Source organism: Eschrichtius robustus, chromosome 6, assembly GCF_028021215.1.
Source record: "Eschrichtius robustus isolate mEscRob2 chromosome 6, mEscRob2.pri, whole genome shotgun sequence".
Classification (NCBI taxonomy): Eukaryota; Metazoa; Chordata; class Mammalia; order Artiodactyla; family Eschrichtiidae; genus Eschrichtius; species Eschrichtius robustus.
Genome location: NC_090829.1, coordinates 15,631,145 through 15,653,523, shown reverse-complemented (window position 1 = coordinate 15,653,523; position 22,379 = coordinate 15,631,145). Strand labels below are relative to the sequence as shown.

At 40.2% G+C, this 22,379-nt stretch overlaps 1 protein-coding gene across 5 annotated transcripts; it reads right to left on the bottom strand.

The window, feature by feature from the left end:
- Positions 1-5,690: 5,690 nt before the first annotated feature.
- Positions 5,691-21,755, bottom strand: CDV3 (CDV3 homolog). 5 transcript variants are annotated; one of them, XM_068545927.1, is made up of 5 exons: positions 21,128-21,755; positions 20,323-20,399; positions 10,327-10,472; positions 8,888-9,047; positions 5,691-7,702 (listed from the first exon to the last, which is right to left on the bottom strand). In XM_068545927.1, the coding sequence occupies exons 1-5, from the start codon at positions 21,365-21,367 to the stop codon at positions 7,552-7,554; spliced, it is 774 nt and encodes a 257-aa protein (XP_068402028.1). In that variant the 5' UTR covers positions 21,368-21,755; the 3' UTR covers positions 5,691-7,551. The 5 variants fall into 5 exon arrangements, with proteins under 5 accessions (XP_068402028.1, XP_068402033.1, XP_068402029.1 ...); XM_068545932.1 differs by having other exon boundaries at positions 5,691-7,524; XM_068545928.1 differs by having other exon boundaries at positions 8,888-9,041.
- Between the last annotated feature and the right edge of the window lie 624 nt (positions 21,756-22,379).

Sequence of the window (22,379 nt, the reverse complement as noted above, 5' to 3'; positions counted from 1 at the left end):
TAAAACCCCAGAGGAAGAGCTAAATGAAGTGGAGATAAACAATCTACCCAGTAAAGAGTTCAAGGTAATAATAATAAAGATGCTCAATGAACTCCGAAGAATGGATGAACACAGTGAGAAGTTTAACAAAGAGTTAGAAAATATAAAGATTCAAAAAGATCTGAAGAAAACAGCAACTGAAAAAAAAATACACTAGATGGAATCAACAGGAGATGAGATGATACAGAGGAACAGATCAGCAAACTGGAAGTCAGAGTAGTGGAAATCACCCAAGCTGAACAGAAAAAAGAAAAAAAAAAAAGTGAAGACAGTTTAGGAGACCTCTGGGACAACATCAAGTGTATTAACATTCGCATGATAGAGGTCCCAGGAGAATAAAGAAGCAAAGAACATATTTGAAGATAAGAGTTCAGCACCACTAAACTGGTTCTACAAGAAATGTTAAAGGGACTTATCTAAGTGGAAAAGAAAAGACCACAACTAGAAATGTGAAAATTACTGAAGAAAAATCTCATTGGTAAAGGCAAATATAGTCAAGGTAGTAGATCAACCACTTATGAAGCTACTAGGAATGTTATATGAAAAAGTAGTAAAATCACCTATATCCACGAGTAGTTAAGGGATACATAAAACAAAAAAAAATGTAAAATATGGTGTCAAAAACATTAAGCATTAAAAATGCAGGGTTGTTAAAATGTGTTCAAACTTGAGATCATCAACTTAAAGTAATCACATATATATATAGATTGTTATGTATAAACCTCACAGCAACCACAAACCAAAAATCTATAATAGATACACACACAAGAGAGGAAGCCAAATATAACACGAAAGAGAGTTATCAAATCACAAGGGAAGAGAACAAAAAAAGGAACCAAAAAGAACTACAAAAACAACCAGAAAACAAGACCCAAATTTATGTGCTGCCTATAAGAGATTCACTTTAGATCTAAAGACACACAGAGACTGAAAGTGAGGGGATGGGCAAAGGTATTCCATATAAATGGAAATGAATAGAAAGCCAGGGCAGAAATACTTATATCAGACGAAACAGACTTTAAAACAAAGACTGTAACAAGAGTCAAAGAAAGACATTACATAATGATCAAGGGATCAATCCAAGAAGGTATAATAATTGTAAATAACAACTGTAAATCCAAGAAGATATAACAATTGTAAATATATAACAATTGTAAATGTACATTTACCCAACATAGGAGCACCTCAATATATATGGCAAATTTTAACAGACATAAAGGGAGAAATTGACAGTAACACAATAGTAGGGGACTTTAAATAACACCCCCCTCTCCTTACATCAATGGACAGATCATCCAGACAGAAAATCAACAAACACTGGCCTTAAGTGACACATTAGATCAGATGGACTTAACAGATGCATCTTTTCCAACCGTAATGCCATGAGACTAGAAATTAATTACAAGAAAAAAAACAACTGCAAAAAGTATAAACACATGGAGGCTAAACAATATGCTACTGAACAACCAATAGGTCACTGAAAAAATCAAAGAGGAAATAAAAAGAAACCTGGAGACAAATGAAAACACAATGATCCAAAATCCATGGGACACAGCAAAAGCCATTCTAAGAAGAAAGTTTATAGGTAATACAAACCTCAGAAAATAAGAAAAATCTCAAACAACCTTACACCTAAAGGAAGTAGAAAAAGAACAAACAAAACCCAAAGTTAAGTAGAAGGAAAGAAATAATAAAGATCAGAGCAGAAATAAATGAAACAGAGACTAAAAATACAATAGAAAAAAATCAATGAAACAGCTGATTCTTTTCAAAGATAAACAAAATTGATAAACTTTTAGCCAGATACATCAAGGAAAAGAGAGAAGGCCCAAGTAAGTAAAAATCAGCAATGAAAACAGAGAAGTTACAACCAATGCCACAGAAATATAAGATCATGAGAACACTATGAACATTTATATGCCAATAAACTGGAAAACTTAGAAGAAACGGATACATTCCTAGAAATGTACAATCTCCCAAGACTGATTCAGGAAGGAGAAAACATGAACAGACTAACAGTAATGGAAACTGAATCAGTAATAAAAACAAACAAAAAAACCCAAAAATGTCCAACAAAAGTCCAATACCAGACAGCTTTACAGCTGAATTCTACCAAACATTTAGAGTTAACACCTACCCTTCTCAAACTCCAAAAAATTGTAGAGGAAGAAACACTTCCAAATTCATTCTACAAGGCCACCATCATCCTGATACCCAAACCAAAGATATTGAGAAAATAAGAAAATTACAGGCCAATATCATTGATAAACACAGATGCAAAAATCCTCAAGAAAATATTAGCAAATCAAATTCAACAATACATTAAAAGGATCATACACCATGATAAAGTGGGATTTAACCCAGGGATGCAAGGATGATTCAATATCCCCAAATCGATCAATGTGATACACCATATTAACAAACTGAATAAAAATCATGATCATCTCAATAGATGCAGAAAAGCTTTTGACAAAATTCAAAATCCATTTATGATAAAAATTCTCAACAAAGGGACTTCCCTGGTGGTCCAGTGGGTAAGACTCTGTGCTCCCAATGCAGGGGGCCCAGGTTTGATCCTTGGTCAGGGAGCTAGATCCCGCATGCATGCCACAACTAAGACCTGGAGCCGCCAAAATAAATACATAAATATTAAAAAAAAATTATCAACAAAGTGGGTACAGAAGGGAACATACCTCAGTATAATAAAAGCCATGTGTGGCAAGCCTACAGGTAACATCATATGGTAAAAAGCTGAAAGCATTTCCTCTAAGATCAGGAACAAAACAAGGATGTCCACTCTCACCACTTTTATTCAACATAGTATTGTAAGTCCTAGCCACAGCAATCAGACAAGAAAAAAAATAAGAGGAATTCAAATTTCAAAGGATGAAGTAATGCCGTCACTGTCTGCAGATGACATGATACTATATACAGAAAATCCTAAAGATGCCACCAAAAAACTATTAGAACTTATCAATGAATTCAGTAAAGTTGCAGGATACAAAATTAATATACAGAAATCTGGTGCATTTCTATACACTAACAACTATCAGAAAGAGAAATTCCATTTACAGTTGCATCAAAAAGAATTCCAGGAATAAATCTAAGAAGGTAAAAGACTTGTATTCACTGATGAAAGAAATTGATGACACTAACAAATGTAAAGATGTACTGTGCTCATGGATTGAAGAATATTGTTAAAATGACCATACTCCCCAAGGCAAGCTACAGATTCAATGCAATCCCTATCAAAATACCAATGCTATTTTTCACAGAACTAGAATAATTCTAAAATTTGTATGGAAACACCAAAGACCCCAAAAAGCCAAAACAATCTTGAGAAAGAACGAAGCTAGAGGTAACATGATCCCTGATTTCAAAGTATACTACAAAGGTATAGTAATCAAAACAGAATGGTACCGGCATAAAAACACACATAGATCAATGGAACACAGAGCCCAGAAACAAACCCACACTTATATTATCAATTAATCTATGATAAAGGATATACAACAGAAAAGACAGCATCTTCAATAAATGATTTGGGAAACTGGACAGCTACATGAAAAATAAACTGGACTACTTTCTCACACCATATACAAAAATAAACTCAAAATGGATTAAAGACTTAAATGTAAGACCTGAAACCATAAAGTTTCTAGAAGAAAAAACATAGGCAGGATACTCTTTACCGTTGGTCTTAGTTTTGTGTGTGTGTGTGTATATATATCTGATGTCTTCTCAGGTAAAAGAAACAAACAAACAAAATAAACAAATGGGACTACATAAACCTAAAAAGCTTTTGTGCTTTTGCACAGTGAAGGAAACCACCAAAAAAATAAAAAGGCCACCTACTGAATGGGAGAAGATATTTGCAAAGGATGTATCAAATAAGTGGTTAATATCCAAATATAAAAAGAACTCATACAGGGACGTCACTGGTAGTCCAGTGCTTAAGACTCCACGCTTCCACTGCAGGGGGCATGGGTTCGATCCCCGGTCAGGGAACTAAGATCCTGCATGCCACATGGCATAGCCAAAAAAAAAAAAAAAAAATTTAAAAATGGACAGAGGACCTGAAGGACCTGAGAAGACATTTTCCCACAGAAGTCATACAGATAGATGCTCAACATCACTATCACCAGGGAAACGCAAACCAAAACCACAGTATCACCTCACACCTGTCAGAATGGCTATTATCAAAAAGACAACAAATAACAAGAGTTCTCAAGCATGTGGAGAAAGGGGAACCCTCATGCACTATTTGTGGGAATGTAAATTGGTGCAGCCACTATGGAAAACAGTATGGAGGTTCCTCAAAAAATTAAAAATAGATCTACCATACAACCCAGCAATACCACTCCTGGGTATTCATCCAAGGAAAGTAAAATCACTATTTTGAAAAGACATGTACATCCTTATGTTCAATGCAGCATTATTTACAACAGCCAAGATATGGAAGCAACCTAATGAAGAAAATGTGTTACATAGATACAATGAAATAACAGCCATAAAAGAGAATGAAAACTTGCCATTAGCAACATGGATGGACCTGGTGGGTATTATGCTTAGTGAAATAGTTCAGACAAATAGCGATTTCACTTATATGTGGAATTTATAAAACAAGAACAAACGTAACAGAAACAGTCATAGATACTGAGAACAACACATGCCAGAGGGGAGGGGTGTGTGTGGGGATGGGTGAAATAGATGAGGAACATTAACAGGTATATACTTCCAGTTACAAAATAAATGAGTTGTAGGTATGAAAAAAATACATATACTTACATTCCAAAATGAACAGTTCAGTTAAAAAAACTTGTATTTGATTTTCGGTATTTCAAAAATATTTACACTCCAACCAAAAATGACTGAAAATATACTTCCTCTAGTTTAGAAATTTAGGGACTATAATCCAGACTAAATCCTGAAATTTAAAATGGCTCTCATTTGAGAAATTTGTAAGCTTCTCAGAGGACAAGCCCTGAAATCTTTACATAGTAGAGACTGTAGATTTCCCTACCATGGTCTAAGATAACACAATTTAATATAGCAATGAAGACAAGAGTACATTTCAATGTTTATCTCTGGAAAAGAATATTCATCACAAGTTCACAGCCAATTTCATTCCAGGTCTAGTTTTAACATTAAGAGTACTCTACAAGCACTTCTCAAATGGAAAGGTCACTCGAGATGACATTATCAGCCTCCTAGAGCAAAGGAGGAATGTCATCAATTCTCCATTTTCAAAGATAGAGAATCAGTTACCAGTTAAGAGTAAAAACCACCAGACTCCAAAATCTACATATTTACTTTTTATTGAATTTGTTAATGTTACAGAGTTTTTGCACTGCCAAACCATGCCTGAGAATTCAAAGAAAGAAATGGTACAATGGACAGCCTCATCCACCCATCATACAGCATATTAAAACTTGATTCATGTGCATTTTGATAATTTCACAATCTTTTAAAAAGTTATAACAAGGGTTGGAATTTTTAAATCTCCTGCAGGTCTTCAGATTTCTATGCCATTAAGTAACATTTCCACATATTCATCTCATTCCTCAATAACATAACCCCCAACAAAGTTTTGCTGGAAAAAAATGCATACTTTTTAGGGGAAATATGTGGCTCAAGGTCCAAGAGGTTACTTGTTAAAAGATTTCTGGTTCTCAAATGAAGTCTTCAGATTAACCAAGAATCCTTTCTCACTCATCCAACCTCTCCTTGGCTGGCTCAGCTACTCACCCAAGTACACCAGAACGTAGGCATCCTGCCTGCCACTTCAAATAATGCCAACATTATTGCCCAGATATGGTTTGCATCTGACAGCAGATGACTCTGTAACACTCCTAGGAGTGCGATTCCTGCACTGACACTTATCAAGACTGAACTCCTAGAGGAAAATGCTCCCACATCAGGAGTTTTACTCACCCATTTGCTTCACTCTTGCCAGTAGCAAGTCTGCAACTCCTACATTTGGCAAAGGGATTTTATTATAGAGAAACCCAGACTCTGCATCAAGTGGTCACAAGCCACTTTGAAATATTTCTATTGAACCGAAGATACAAAACTAGGAAATTACCAGACTATCTCATTAGATGGAAAGACTTTTCAGTAATCCTGGGTAGCGTCCTGATGTCCTTTTCCAGGACTAAAAATTACTGGATAGTTTAAGCTGTAATCATTAAAAACAGAAGTGCTACATCACCTGTCTTTCGCCCCCGACTCTCCAAATGAACACCATAAAAAGACACACCAGGAGGTTGATGACAGAGCTAGGCTGGGACAATCACTGCGTCTAATACCTTAAACGTTTGGGCACAAGTGCATCTGGAATTCTTGTCAGAGATCATGCAAGATCCATGAAACTTCAGTGGGTTTTAGGTTGAGGTTCTGCTCTCACTGCTTTGAATTTATAAGGACACATCTGTGACTCCCTTGGCCTGAGCAGAAAATATACTCTTTCCACCAGTTTACTATACAACTTAGACCTGATTAGAGGAAGCTTTAGCAGCACCTGAAGTAGAGCCCCCTGCATCTACTGCCCTTTACATCAAAGGCCATCTGGTTCTGCTCTAGGGATTGGCAAATTCACGAGACGTTTCACAATTCCAATGCATATTTCAGGTTACTTAGCCAAGCAATATGCTCTGTCAAAGAACTATTCCAAGTCAAAGCAAAAAAAAGAAAGAAAAAAAAGAAAGAAAAAAAAAGCCTTAATATGGAACACAGAAAAAGCACTACCCAAATAAAAAATTACTAAAAAAAATAAGATTATTCCCCCCCCACCCCTTTTCCCACTTGGTGACCCGAGTTTGGTTGAATTTAATTTGTGGTTACCTCAGAATACAACTCAAAGTTTAAATTATAAATCACAGCCCTACACAGATTATCTGAACACATCAGTTCTTTTGAGAGCGGCATGTTCCGGGAAGTCTAATACCCACTACAGAGTGTTCCTTATGAATGGGGCACAGGACAGGTTAATTAAGGTCACTTAAATCTTCATCTTTTACAGCAGATCAGAACCCAGATGGCTGACTTTCTGCAGAATTTCTGATAGGAATCCAGTAGAGCTGGTTTCAAGTTTCACATCGACACTTAAAAGCTGTAACCTTCTTATCCAGAAGTTGTGATCCACATGAAGTCCACAATGAATGCAGCAAATCTGAGGTAGTCAACCCTTACGAAGGCTCAGTATCTGAACATAAAAAGATTTTGAAATGACCACTGGCTGCAGTTTTTGATTTTTTTTGTATTTGCAGAGTAACTCTGAAAGAACACTGCTGAATCTAGTTCACCCATTTATATAACAATGAAAATCCCCCTAAATCCAATACACATAAAGAGCAGTTGTGATACTTTAAACTTCCATAGTGCGATAGGGCCGGTCCCATACACCGAGCGGTCTGCATCAGTTGTAGATCCAGCAGAGATCAGATGATGATGGCTGTCCGTGGTGGTTAGCTGTGGTCTAGTTACCTTAGAAGGGTTAGCAAACACCACTGCTTAATTGTACTGTGTGTGGCTGCTTTTCTGATTCTCAAGCACAGCGTACTGGTTGTCTAGCTGAAGTTTAAGGGCCTGGTTTTTTGAACCCTCATCCCTACCTCTAGTTTTGTGTCTTACTACTTCAAAGCTCTTCTCCATTTCTTTATCCCTAAGGGAAAAGAAATGTAATCAGTAAATATTTCTTCTTCACTAGGTTGTTTTGAAAATATCCTTCCTTGAATTTAAAAAAAGCCACCCCTTGGAAAAATCTTGAGGAAGGGACAGGAGGGGGAAACTGGTATATAAATCCTTACCAAAACCATTTTTAAGGCTTCAATTGAACAGAAAATATAGAATACTGTACTGAAGCTCTAGGGTCCTATTTTCTGTGGTAGCAAATCTACTGAATACTATTAACTGAAAACCTATTTTGGGACCAACTTCAAGACAACTGGAAAGTTAAAAAGCTGTCTAATGACATGGTGATTCCTTCTAAGACTCACTGTTACTCTTAGCAAATAATAGACAATACACATCTCTTTCTTTATGCATAAAGTAAGGACAACAATTTCCTCATTCAAGTAAAGTTCTACTCATTATTCAAAGAAGTCTCCAAACATCTACTTTATGGGAGTGGGTCAGATAAAGATGAGTGTGGTGAATCACTGCCTCTTGTGGAGGACAGAGCAGAGGAACAAGTCAAGTGGAGGTTTAAATTCAAGCCAGCTGTGCTCTCAAAGAGGCAAAAACGCTGGGATTTAATTTAAAAGCCACCCCGAAAAATTTCCATCTGATGTCATTTACATTTCTTCCCATTTTATTTACTTTGTAAGAAATTCATGTCCCTAAATAAGATGTGGATGTGCCATATGTGGTCATTTAACTCCAGGTAGCATTCATTTTAAGTACCTGCTGAAATAAGATTATTTTTAATATTAGATTTATAAATGCCAACATCTTTCACCTACTCACATTAACTGGGAATATAATGAAATATTGCTGACTTTTCTAGTTTCTGTATTACAAGGAACACAGAAGCAGCAACAATGTACTTAATATTTATTAAGAATTCTCACTAGATGAGACTTGTCATGGCTACAGAATGACATAAACCAGGGATAAGGGAAACTTGCAGACGAAGTTTGTCTTTCGTGCTCTTCCCCCCCCACCCCAACCAGGGTCCTTCCCCCCTTCTCCCCCCAGTCCTGGGCATATAAGTCCCACCTTAATTCTCAGTTGCCTCTCAGCTGCAGCTTGGGCTTTACTGCAACACCCAGGTGGGTTTTCAAATCCCAAATACCCCACTCCCTGGCCAAAAGATAGGGCTCCAAAACACAATACTGAGAATACTTACTTCCGGCTTTCTACATGCTTGGCAGTGGACTGCAGGGATGGGAACTGTGTATCACTGTAGATTTCTGGTGGTCCTTGGGGGGCTTTCCTTGTTGTGGTCAACCTGGCCCCAGGAGGCCTATACACGCCACTAGTCATTGTCGGTTCTGGGGTTTCTGTAACTAACATTTCAAAACAGTTTAGAGAAACTATTCAAGTGCTTGGCGTTTTAATAAGCTACTCCTGAATTCCTGATCATTTTAACAGTTATGGAAAAAACCAATACTTACATTAAGGGTCTCTGAACAACAGAAGGAAAGCAATCTGAGGAAATGTCCAAAAGCAAAGGCTTATTTTTCTAGGGTAAAAGTAGTCTTCCAACTCTTCCATGTACAATTTTAATTATCTATGTAAATGAGTTCTATTAAGTCAACTTATTGGAAGTGGGAAAGGAATCTGCTGGTCCTGGGAGACAGGCCTCATCAGGGACTACCTTTCAAAGTATGACCACTTTTACACCATCAATGAATTTTTTATTTTCTAGTAAAACAGGACAAAAAATTAAGCAGTCCAAAGTCTTGTACCATGACCAAGATTTTGGGGACACAGCCTTCCAGCTTTTCTTACATACCATTCGCCCCCCCATCCTAAACATGAATTCAGTGTTTTACACGTTTTCTAGTTATCAAAAGCTTCCTTCCAAATGAACATCTCTACATCATTTATCAGCTCAAGTGTAATGCAGCTAGAAAGAAACATGCAAGAACTATACACGGTAGTAATCTGTGATCTTTGGACAGTAACATTTGGGGTGATTTGTTATTCTTTATATTATTCTGTATAAAATGGGTATACATTAGAGCATTATTTCTCAACAGTTTTTCATTATTGCCTTCCTAAAAGAGCCTTTTTAGACAACTTTCTCCTAAACAGTACCATCCCCACGCACGCCCCAAGCAAAAAATGTTAATACCACAGATACACTGTACATATTTTTACATACTCTGGCCCTCTTATGGGCCACAAACCACTGTAAGATCTAAAATTTCTTTACCATTCCCACTCTCCCCCCAGCCAAGAAGCACTTTTCACCCTCTTGGGAGTGATAAAATCCACCCTTCTGAGAATTCATTCTTTAGACAGAGTAAAATGGGGAATGGGAAAAAAAAGACACAGGTACCCAATATTCCTTAGTCAGCCGTCAAACATTGAAAAAAAATGCTTAAACATGTAAATCTGGCAAGCTATAGGACTGCAGTAAGATTTAAGCAGCCTACAGCCTTAACTTCCAAATTTCTTTATTGAGGATATGAAAGTCTTTAGATCAGACACAAATCTCTCTCCTAGGAATGGAAAGAAGACCCTACTCACCCAGTGCAAGCATGCATTTAGTTGAAAGCTGACTGCATATAAAATTATGCACAAATGGACATCTTTATGAAAATGAAATATAAAGATTACCAACTACTGGAGCAGGAGGTGCTTGTACCGAAGCTGTTTTATTCCAGGGACCTGAAGATTTTTCTACACCACCACCACCTCCTCCGCCTTCTTCCCAGTTATCACCTGGATCTTCTCTTTTTTCATTTTCATCTTCTTCCTTTTCACTATTGGAAAATAAACAAGTTAATTCAATTACAGAAACACCAGGAAAACTGTCAGTCCAAATCCTTAATTCTATCAATAATGATCTGTGATTCTGGAGAAGGTACTTAACCTCTTCAAGCCCAAATGCCTCACTTGTTTTAAAAAAAAAAAAAAAAAAAAAAAAAGAGGAAGAATTAGGGGATTTTATCTATTTTATGCATTAGGACTTCATGTAAAAGGATTCATCGCTGGAAAAAGGTTCAGAAAACCTCTCTGTCTGACAGTCTCCATTTCACTTTTTGCAAACTCCATACACTCAAGAACATCTAGAAATATTTAACATACTGACATGCCAGGTTTTTAACAATCTGTGTTGATTATTTATAGCAGCCTCTACTGAGGGAGGGAAGACAGGTCAATCTAACCTGAAATGTAGAGAAAAGGGCAACTTGAAAGATTAAAAGTACAATTACTTGATTTTTTTCTAGGACCAAAGTGTGCAAACAGGCACTTGGTAAGCATATTTTTAGTGATCAAATGAATGGGTTTTAGAAGTTGTGTAATTTCATTTGCTAATCCTTTAGTACATGTAAAAAAAATACTCTCAAAATTAATTCACATTCCAACAGAGGAAAACAAGTTAGCGTTCAGTATTTACATCAGTGCTTCATACTTTATTAGTGTCAGTCTCTACTGTCTAGACATAGGAAATATATAGAACTGATCCCTAACATCAGAGGTGTGTCACCCATTTAAAGAAGAGAATACAAGAATTCAGTCTTTGGCTTACTAGTGATTATAAATACAAAATATATCCTCAGTGGTGACATACCATTCTAAGACTGACTTAACTGTTCTATTTAATGCCTATTTTTAATTATTTTTTTTTAAGATTTGATGTGGACCATTTTTAACATCTTTACTGAATTTGTTATAATATTGCTTCTGTTTTATGTTTTCTTGGTTTTTTGGCCACAAGGCATGTGGCATCTTAGCTCCCCGACCAGGGACTGAACCCACACCCCCTGCATTGGAAGGCAAATTCTTAACCACTGGGCTGCCAGGCAAGTCCCTATTTCTTTATTCTTGAATTGACTTGAGTCAGAAGTCTGTGATCTCTGCAAGGTATCTTTGATTATTTCTCCTTGTGCTGGATTACTTATTACTGTTTTATGTAAGCCTGAATTTGCCAAATTATCAAGTACATGTATCTTGCCTCTCTATACCGCTGGCTTGACAGCACAAAGATAACTGTCAAATCAAACTTCCTTTTTGCAACTCTTTGCCCTTGCAGATGATGCACCTGGCACAGACCACCAACCTTCTCCCCTGGATTATTTTCCATGACAGTGGTGGTGTTTCCTAGGTCTTCAGCTTACCAGTGTCTGTCATCAATCTAACTGTCCTTTCCTCTATTAAAAAAACATGCTGCGGGACTTCCCTGGTGGAGCAGTGGTTAAGAATCCGCCTGCCAATGCAGGGGACACGGGTTTGATCCCTGGTCCAGGAAGATCCCACATGCCACAGAGGAACTAAGCCCGTGCGCCACAACTACTGAGCCTGTGCTCTAGAGCCCGTGTGCCATAACTACTGAAGCCCACGCACTACAACTACTGAGCCCATGTGCCTCAACTACTGAAGTCCACACGCTCTAGGGCCCACATGCTGCAACTACTGAGCCTGCATGCTGCAACTACTGAAGCCCATGTGCCTAGAGCCCATGCTCCTCAACGAGAAGCCAATGCAATGAGAAGCCTGTGCACCGCAACAAAGAGAAAACCCGTGCACAGCTGTGAAGACCCAACGCAACAAAAAGAAAAAAAAAAAAAAAAAGCTACATGCTGCTGCCTAAAGCTCTGTCCCTGGCCTTCCACTCTTTCAGACATTTTCTCCTTTTGATATCTGATCCATGACAATGGCCATAACAATGTATATATGACTCCCACCCTGACTGTGACCTTGGGAACATCAGGGTATATCCTGGTTTCTGCAAAATGACATCTAAGGGTGCTTTCTTTCCATGTCTATTAAAGTAAGTTCTGGCTATATGACAAATTTCTTGAATAGCTAATGGTCTTCTTTAAAGACACTCAGATAATAGTACCATCACATATTGCCCACCAACCAGAAATGATTCCAGAATTTAGAGGCCTAGGGTGGCAACAGAGGCGGACAAGGGAACAAACTTACCTTCAATCTGCATTTAGAGCACGATTTTACTTAAGACTATAGAGTTTGAGAGGAAAAAAGCGTGGGGAGTATGGCTAAGCCAGCCTTCAGTCTTCCTTTTTTGCTAACACATAAGAATCCCATGGAGCCATTTAAAATGATATGTTAGGTCTACACTAACATGGAAGTAATAATCATGTCACATAAACCAACAATGTATCAATACTAAAAATCTCTGCACCTAATATAGGTAGAAAGACAACTAGAATGATTTCTTGGGTAAATGTTAAAAAGTGGGTGCTAGAATGCATGACTTTATTTTCTTCATGGAGCAAGCAGTTATGAGCAGATTTTAAAGCCAAACTGCCTGGTTCAATACACCCAGGCTCTGCCATTTACTAGCCAGGAAGACGAAGTACGGCATCTAACTTCTGTATGCCTCAGTCTCCTCGTGTAAAAAGGGGGTAACAGCCCCAATATGAAGATTGATTAACAGACATAAAGCACTGAGAACAGTGCCTGGCACATGGTAAGTGCCGTAAACATTTGGTATTACATGCTTTTTATTTATTATTTTTTAACATCTTTATTGGAGTATAATTGCTTTACAATGGTGTATTAGTTTCTGCTTTATAACAAAGTGAATCAACTATACATATACATATATCCCCATATCTCCTCCCTTGGCGTCTCCCTCCCACCCTCCCCATCCCACCCCTCTAGGTGGTCACAAAGCACCGAGCTGATCTCCCTGTGCTATGCGGCTGCTTCCCACTAGCTATCTATTTTACATTTGGTAGTGTATATATGTCCATGCCACTCTCTCACTTCGTCCCAGCTTACCCTTCCCCCTCCCCGTGTTCTCAAGTCCATTCTCTACGCCTGTGTCTTTATTCTTGTCCTGCCCCTAGGGTCTTCAGAACCATTTTTTTTTTTTTTTTAGATTCCATACATATGTGTTAGCATATGGTATTTATTTTTCTCTTTCTGACTTACTTCACTCTGTATGACAGTCTCTAGGTCCATCCACCTCACTACAAATAACTCAATTTTGTTTCTTTTTATGGCTGAGTAATATTCCATTGTATATATGTGCCACATCTTCTTTATCCATTCATCTGTCGATGGACACTTAGGTTGCTTCCATGTCCTGGCTATCGTAAATAGAGCTGCAATGAACATTGTGGTACATGACTCTTTTTGAATTATGGTTTTCTCAGGGTATATGCCCAGTAGTGGGATTGCTGGGTCGTATGGTAGTTCTATTTTTAGTTTTTTAAGGAACCTCCATACTGTTCTCCATAGTGGCTGTATCAATTTACATTCCCACCAACAGTGCAAGAGGGTTCCCTTTTCTCCACACCCTCTCCAGCATTTTAATATTTGAGTTTTCATAGAAGCACCACATATACCACCTTTATAATAAGAAAAAACATAGTTTTCATTAAAAAAAAAAAAAGCAACATGAAAACATGTTCTTTTAAAATGGACACTAAGCAGTATGACCTTGCTTCCTAAAGCTTTTAAGTAGAATGATCAGGTAAGAGTATGAAAGTCCTAATTTATCCAGGAGTCTAACAGTGGTATCCAAATGTCAAAATTATCCCAAAAGAAGTTTTTTTAAAAAGTTATCCACCTCTGAAGCCACACCTATGTAATTACACTAAAATGTAATTTGCTTGGTCCATGAGTAAAAAAGCACAGGTGTTACTCACCCAGCTATAATTGACTGTAGTTAGCAATGTTGCAGCAACCCAATCCATGCCAGACAGGGAGATAAGATCCCCACAAAGATTTAAGTGACTTCATGGCACTTTTACACTCTTATATCCCCAAACTGTGATAGCTTTCATTTGGTCAGTTACATTTAGAAATGGTTAATTTCAACAATGCACTGAATTAAAATAGCTTTTCCCTTAAATTATTTTAATATTTAAACTCCAGAATTATCAGCTTGCAATAAACTGAAAACCAAAAAAATTTTAACACTGATTATCCCTAAGCAGAAGGGATTATGAATAATTCTTGCATATTTCTTTATGCTGTTATACTCTTCTAATGTTCTAAAGAACAAAAACATTGTTTTCCTAATCTGCAAAAAAAAAATTTTGAAGAAAAACTCCAATTTGGTCTGATAGAATGCTGAGAGTCTCAAAGAAAAGATTCCTTTACTGTCTAGTGTTCATCACCTTTTCACCCTCAGAGACAAGTGAAGAAATGAATTTAAAAAATCACAAATCTAAAATACCTCTAGATTACAAACTACTACTAGAAAATAAGAGAGATGTTTTAATTAGAGGGATTGTATATAGATAATAGGCACAAGACAAGACAACTTAGTACTTTGCTTCATAAGATTCTGAAATATCAGCTAAACTAAACATTGGAAATTGTCTAGTCAAGACACTTCATCCAACAGAGGGAAATAAGGCCCAGAGATGCTAAGAGCCTTGCCAAAGTGCTATAGTAACAATGGCAGGATAGAAATAATTTAAATAGCCTACTACTCTTTCACATTTACATATTCCAGAAAATGTCAAACCTCCAAACGCCAAAGAACAAAAAACACGTTGCAAAGAATTATTTCCACAGAAGACAACTAGGCTAAAATTTGGCGTTTGACCCAAATATAATATACAACGTCTCATCAGCTAAATTTGATGTTTTAAAAACTACAATGCTTAAAAAATAAATAAGTAAATAAAATAAAAATAAAAACTACAATGCTACTGTAAATTCATTATCACAATCCAAAGTATACCGTCTTAAATATGCATTAGTCTGTAAGGCACTATTTTGGGGTAGGGGGAATGATAATGCTACAAAAAGGAATATTTACTGAGCATCTACTATGCCAGGCAGTGTTGTACCCGTTTTACAAAGTTAAAAATCAAAATAACACTAAGGCAGGGAGAAGACCCATTGTACATATGAGGAGACTGATATTCAGATACTTAAGTACCTTCACCAGGGCTACAAGGTAGCAGAGCCAAGTCAGTGGGACTCCGGAGCCCATATTCTTTCAGGTTGCCTATTACTTCATTTTACTCTCTTTATAGCTCTAAAATATGAAACAAAAATTTTCCCTCTTTTGAGATTTGAGAAATTCACTTTTTTTTTAGTAAGATTGATCAGGATCACACATTCTACAGCAGTGTATTTATAAAGAACAGAACATTCTTACCTCCTTATCTCAAGGGACATTACAGGAGAATTTATGTATCCTAACTCCCCCTTCCCCCAAAGCAGCTAAAACAAAATCCGGACTTGACTGCACTTTTGCCGGAATGCTGGGCAGCTCCACTGATTTGACCCTATTATCCAACCACTGTTACAACAGTAAACCGGGGGGATAGAAATGGCCTGATGAGCCATGGCTGGCAGCTTAAAATGTCACTGTATTTCATCCAAGGACTCTTTCTTGACCCGTTCATGGTAGACCTAAGCGTCTCTCCTGGACTCCACGGCTCCTACACATCACTGAAATGATCTACTAGTGTTCAGTAGAGCATGAGTTATTTTTTTTACAACTCCAAGACCCAGCAGTCGATGCCCAATATCCAGGACACAGCAGTCCCACAAATATTTGCTACAACGAATCCAGCTTGGATGCTGTAATAATTTCTTCTCTTCAAAGGACAACTTAACCAGCTCTACCTAATGGGTTTAAAAGTCTAGATTTCTTAAGATTCCTAGAAAACCACTGGGCTCCAAGGACTCAATTTTTTATTGAAACATGACAAATGCTCACCATTTAGTAATAAGTCGTAAAGGAAATCTTTCTTCCTCAAATCCATTTTAAAGATGGGAAAGGCCTATAGGTCCTACTATCAACCAATAATCTAAGCTCAAGCGCTAGGCCCCTTCTTTTATCACCATCTCAATGGCTTCCCTCTCAGAACTTGTCTGTAAACAATGATGTGATCTTGAATAAGATTTATTAACTTAGACACAAAACTTGACACATGACCTCATAATACCCTTGGTACTTAAATCTTGAGCTAATGGGTAAATGTGAGCTAGGACGTTAATACAGTACGCTTGCTGCTGCTGAAAACTTTCCCCCTTTCAATTGCACACTCACCTTCAACAAACGTCCAGCATGCTAACTTACAACAAGGACTAGTGCCAAGAACTTTTAAGACTGTATGCAGCTAACTAAAGAGAAAGCAAGTGTGGCAAAAATGATTTGTAGATCTACGGCAAGAGTATAAGGGTACTTATTCTACTATTCTTGCAACTTTTCTGAGGTTTGTAATTTTTCAACACAAAAAGTTGGGAGAAAAAAAATTAAGACTATAGATGGAGAATTTCAAGATATCTTTAAGTCAACTTCAAAGTTTCATTTTCCCTTGTTTCATATTGAAATAGCAAGGCTGTCTCTCTCATGGAGAGAAAAGGTAACAAACTAAAGGCATAACCACCCCCCTCCAATTCTAGAGAAGAAAGAGATCTCATTTCTCTCCCCTTCTAAGGGCTTCTGCCCAAAAGGTAAGACCAAGTCATAAAAGACAATCATTCAAGATCTCCAGCAACTCCGAGAAGGATTTTTCTTTGTATGGTTATACTAATGCCAACCTGAACATGTCATGGACTATTAAGTCCATAGTGAACTGACTCACCAGAGTAGGACTTTAGTCATGATAATATTATGTGCCTCCACTACCCCTTCTCCTCAAATATTGGTATTATAGAGCAGGTGCCTCATGGTTAAATAGCAGAGAAATACCCAAGAGTAAGACATTCTAATTTACCCACTAAATAGAGAGGTTGATTAATATTAACCAAGTGGATATATTATGAACATCCTGTTCAAAATCTTCACAAAAATCCTGAGTAGTCATCTCAATTTTGCAGATAACATTCACAAGTAAAGTAACTCGCCCAAGGTCACACATAAGCAGTAGGGCTAAAATGCAAGCCGAGGTTTGTCTTTCCCTGAAGTCCATGTTTTTGCCACATTATCAACTATATACTATTTGTGTGAGTAACCTACTTCCCATTCTATTGAACCAATGTGTAGACTCCCACCCCTACTGAGTTTCAATGTCAAGAACATTTAATACAAAGTTTATAAAGATATTCAGTACATGGCTGACCCTTGAACAACAGGGGTGTTAACATGCCTCACCTGCGGTTCCTCCGTATCGGTACATTCAACCAACCGCAGGTCGTGTAATACAGCACTTACTATTGAAAAATATCTGCATGTAAGTAGACCCATGCAGTTCAAACCCATGTTGTTCAAGGGTCAGCTGTATAAAGTGAAAGTTTTTGTCATTATTATTAACCCTCTGATGGCTTCTCACTCTCAAGCCTTTCCTGGAAGCTGTTAGATTCCCCTCTGTTAATTTATGAAGGCAACGGAGATAGACCCCAGACTCCATAGTGACTGAGAATCCACAAAAGCAGCTTCCTGAAGAAGGTATGTTTCTCAATGTTAGCAGGTAAGAGAAAGATCTCTGGATGGCCACTTAGGGGCAATGACTAGATGCTAAATAATGAAAAATGCAGTATAAAACCTGGTCTACTTCAGGTCAAGCAGACCTTAATGCTCATACTAGCTGAGATTTACTTATGCCCCTGGCAAAGGTGAAGGATATAAGTGATTTAAGAAATGTTTCACCACCTCGGGAGTAGCCGAAAATGAAGAAAAAATAACCTTGAATGGATATGGGATATATATTCAATGACAAAAATAGGTGCAGTTTAAATATCCTCATGAACTTCTAGCATTCAATGAACTTGAAACCTTTCCCTCAGAAAGGGCTGCTATTGCTCAGTAAGTTTGAGTCTTCGAGAACATGCAGTCTAGGGCCTGCAGTCAGGAAAGGCAGAGCAAGAGCCTTATTCTACAACAGAACACAGGAACCAAACACACAGGCAGCTCCACAATCACAAATGGCTGTTCATAACTCCACATCCCTACCTCCCCATTTTTAAAAGTCAAGCCCCAAGGGAAAGAAAATGGATATTTTCTAAACTATGTCTCTTCAAAAACATCTAATATTGGGACTTCCAATGTTAGATGGTAGTGCAGTGGTTAAGAATCCGCCTGCCAATGGATGGGACACGGGTTTGATCCCTGGTCCGGGAAGATCCCACATGCCGCGGAGCAACCAAGCCCGTGCACCGCAACTACTGAAGCCCGCGCGCTCTAGGGCCTGCGTGCCACAACTACTGAGCCTGTGTGCCTAGAGCCCATGCTCCGCAAGAAGAGAAGCCACAGCAATGAGAAGCCCGCGCACCACAACGAAGAGTAGCCCTCACTGCAGCAACAAAGACCCAACAGAGTCAAAAAAAGAAAAAAGGAAAAACAAAAACAAAAAACATCTAACACACGAAGGAAGCCAAGCAGCAGCTGGGAATAAACCTCCAGGCTAATCACCTCTACTTCACACCACCACGGAAGGTATTTCAAATGTGGGGAAGCTGCATTTCCTAAAAGTTTCCCACTACCAATCAGGTTTCACTTTGCTTAAGCTCACACAGCGACGTGAAAGAACCTAGGACATGAATGCCTAGTTGTGGTAAGTATTCAACAAATGTCATAAAAGTTAGCCCTGGTTTTTTAATAAGTTATTTAACACCATAAATGTTACCATCTAGAGAGGTCAAAAGACAGTATTTTGTTAAGGAAAAGTATTTCCTCCACTGTGCCAGGCAGTCACGGGCATATATAAATCACAGACTTCAAACTGGGAGGCAGTGCATCGGGTTCACTTCTTTTTTTTGGCTGTGCTGTGTGGTGTGTGGGACTTTAGCTCCCCGACCAGGGATGGACCCCAGGCCCCTGGTAGTGAGAGTGCTGAGTCCTAACGACTGCCAGGGAATTCCCAGGGATCACTCATTTCTTGAAACTGAGAATAAAGGGTTTTTAATCTAAACCAATGGATTTTCTACTTCACGAGACCCTCAAAAACATGACATTTATTTACATGAATTTAAAGTTCATGTGACTACCATAGACTGGACTTCAGAAAATACGTTAATTTCAAATCCTCTAAGCCAACCAATCCAATTTTCAGAAATTACTGTTTTTTGAACTTTAAAAATGTACTTAGACTATGATTCCATTTCTATAAATTTCTAGGAAAATTAATCTAGTGTTAGCTTAGTGGTTATTTGAGGGGTGAAAACAGTGACTACGAGGGGGCTTTCTTCTCTACCAGTAATGTTCAGTTTCTTGACCTCAGTGATAATTACACAAGTTGGTTTCACTGTGTGAATACGTAAAATCTGTTATTTCCCTCTAACTATGCTTCAATTACGAATACATACATAACTTGTTTGTAAAATCTGTTATTTCCCTCTAACTATGCTTCTATTACGAATACATATATAACTTGTCTGTCAGAGAGGATCTGAAAACCACCCCAGTTATTTTTTGAAACAAAAACTAAGTTCGACCCACCGATATTAAAAGTAAAAATTCTGAAGCCACAAAATCCATTTTAGCTGTCTCAAAAAGGCCTAACCAAGATCTGAAGCAGGCAAGCTCTCACAGGATTTTAGAGCTGGCAGCTAATTTGATCAGCATATAAAAGGGCTGCCATCAGAGGAATAGGCACAATCCATTAGAGTCCTAATAAGCATATCTAAAGCACAAGAGTACTGTGATGCTGTTTTGGGGCTAAAAAAGCCCAAACATACAGTATCTATCCCTTGGGTTATCTAAGCACATCTGTAACCAGACCATACCTTATTTGCATTGCTTGAACTCTTAGGCCGCTGTAATCAACCTCTTTTTGCTCAAATTCTTTCCACTCATCTTCATCCTGTAAAACAGGTACCACTTAGTCAATTAAAGCTATTTGTAAAAACACAACTAACACAACTATCAGACTATGAAAAAGGGATCAAGCGGCTGGAACCTAAAGTGTGGACTCGTTTTCTGGCCAAAGCCCTTGCTCAATCCCAAGGCCAACTAGGCTGGAGGACAAACGTGAGTAAACTTTACTTCCACCGCGTTCCTTCATGAGACCTGTTACTTTAAAAGCAACCAGGAAACGCCAGATGAAATCAACAGTAAGCCCACAACTAAACGTCTAGCTCAATCTTGCCATGAGACTTTTCTTTTACGGGCTTCGAGACCAAGTCGTGCCAGTTAGAGCTGCCACAAATGTGACTGTTAGAAAATTCAGCTCAAACTACTGGTCTGAAATCAGAACGCTAAATTACTCAGAGTAGACGTCATTCGACAGATGCACTTCCGACCCGGGCCGATTCCCCGGGAGGGAGCCGCCGGCGGCCTACGTCCTCGCCCCAGCCAAGCGACGCGGGTCGGGAGCGGGGTGTCGGGGGGTCCAGCGGGGACCGCGAGGCGGCCCGCCGTGGGAAACCCGCGTCACGTGGCAGCCTCCGCGCCCATCAGCCCGCCAGCCGGGGCCCGGCCGCCCCTCCCGGCCGTTTCCCCGGGCAGGCAAGCAGGCAGGCGGGCGGGGGCGGGCACATGGGCGCAAGCGCGCGGCCCGGGCCCCAACTCCCAGTCTCCCTGGCCCCTCACCTTTGTCACAACCTTGGTGGCGGCCCCAGGGCCCGTGGCCCCCGCGCCCGCGGTCCCGCTGTCGCCCGGCCGGGTCCCCGCGCCCGCCCCACCGCCCGCCGCGCCCGCGGCTCCGCTGCTCCCGCCGGCGCCGCCCGCCGAGCCCGCGGCGCTCGCCGCCCGGTTGCTCCGCTCCTTCTTCTTCTTCTTGTCTCTCTTGGCGAAGAAGTTGTCCAGGCTCCGCTCCTCCATCTCAGCCATGGTCGCGGCCTCCTCGGCCCGGATGGGTGGGGCCGGCGGCGGGCGCTGCCCGCGGGGCTCCGAGCTCGGGGTCGAGGCCGGCTCGGCGCTCAAGCTCCCGGGCGCGGCGACGCCTCAGCCCCGCGGGGTCGCCGAGGCGTTTGCGTTGGGGCGAGCGGCTCCCCCCGCGTGCTGGCGAACGGTGGTACGGCCCTCCTCGGGGCTCGCGTGCCGCTGCCGCCGCCCCGCCCGCCCGGGCTGCAGCGACAGCGGTGCAGGATCCCGCCCGCTCCGCAGCCGGAGGGCAAAGGGAACGTGCGGGCCAGAGGTTCCAGTGAGAGTGCTAGGCTAGCGGCGGCGCGTGAAGGAGGAGGACGCGCGCACGCAGGCCCAGAGAGGAGGGGAAGGGGGGTGGGGAGGGGAGGGAGTGGGAGGAGGGCGGGCGGGCCACCAGAAGAGAGAGGCAGCACCCGCGCCTGCGTACTTAGCTCCGCCCGCCACTGTGGGAGCGTGGAGGGGAGGGCGGAGGGAGGAGACGGAGGCGGGGCTGGTAAAGGAGCCAATCAGATGCCAGAACGAAGCGCTTAGGCGACAATCGCTGTCTCGGACGGGGCGGGGCCATGGCTTGGGGGCGGGGAGAGGGTATATGCTAAATAAGTGACGTTATGATGACTCTTGCCTCCCAATTGGTCGAAGGTTTAGCCTTGGGGGCGGGCATTTAGAGGGCTGGTTGGTGACTTGGCTAAAGAGGTCCGGTCGAAGGGGCCGGTAGGCCCCGTCTGGGCGCATGCGTAGGATCCACGTGTGGCTGCTCGTCCGGGGCTAGCTGGGGCCTTGTAGTCGTCTGAACTTTAGCGAGACAGAAAGGCCCTGTGTTAAGCTAGCTGTGTTAAAAGATGGTACCATCCGCTCTGCTGGCCTCTGTACTTTAACCCTCTCTGGTCTGGCAACTATTCATTTTCATCGTACGGGATGATTATTATGAAAGTGGCCTTGAAGTTTAGTTCTCATTTACTAAAAGATCTTAGTAAGC

Bases quoted from the DNA above. Each gene is read 5' to 3' on its own strand.
- CDV3 (XM_068545927.1), bottom strand. From the start codon at position 21,367: ATGGCTGAGATGGAGGAGCGGAGCCTGGACAACTTCTTCGCCAAGAGA. The intron at 10,473-20,322 runs GTATGGTCTGGT...ATTTTCCAATAG, and splicing joins GTTCAAGCAATGCAAATAAG to TGAAAAGGAAGAAGATGAAA. The intron at 9,048-10,326 runs GTAATCTTTATA...TTGAAATGTTAG, and splicing joins ACCTCCTGCTCCAGTAGTTG to TTACAGAAACCCCAGAACCG.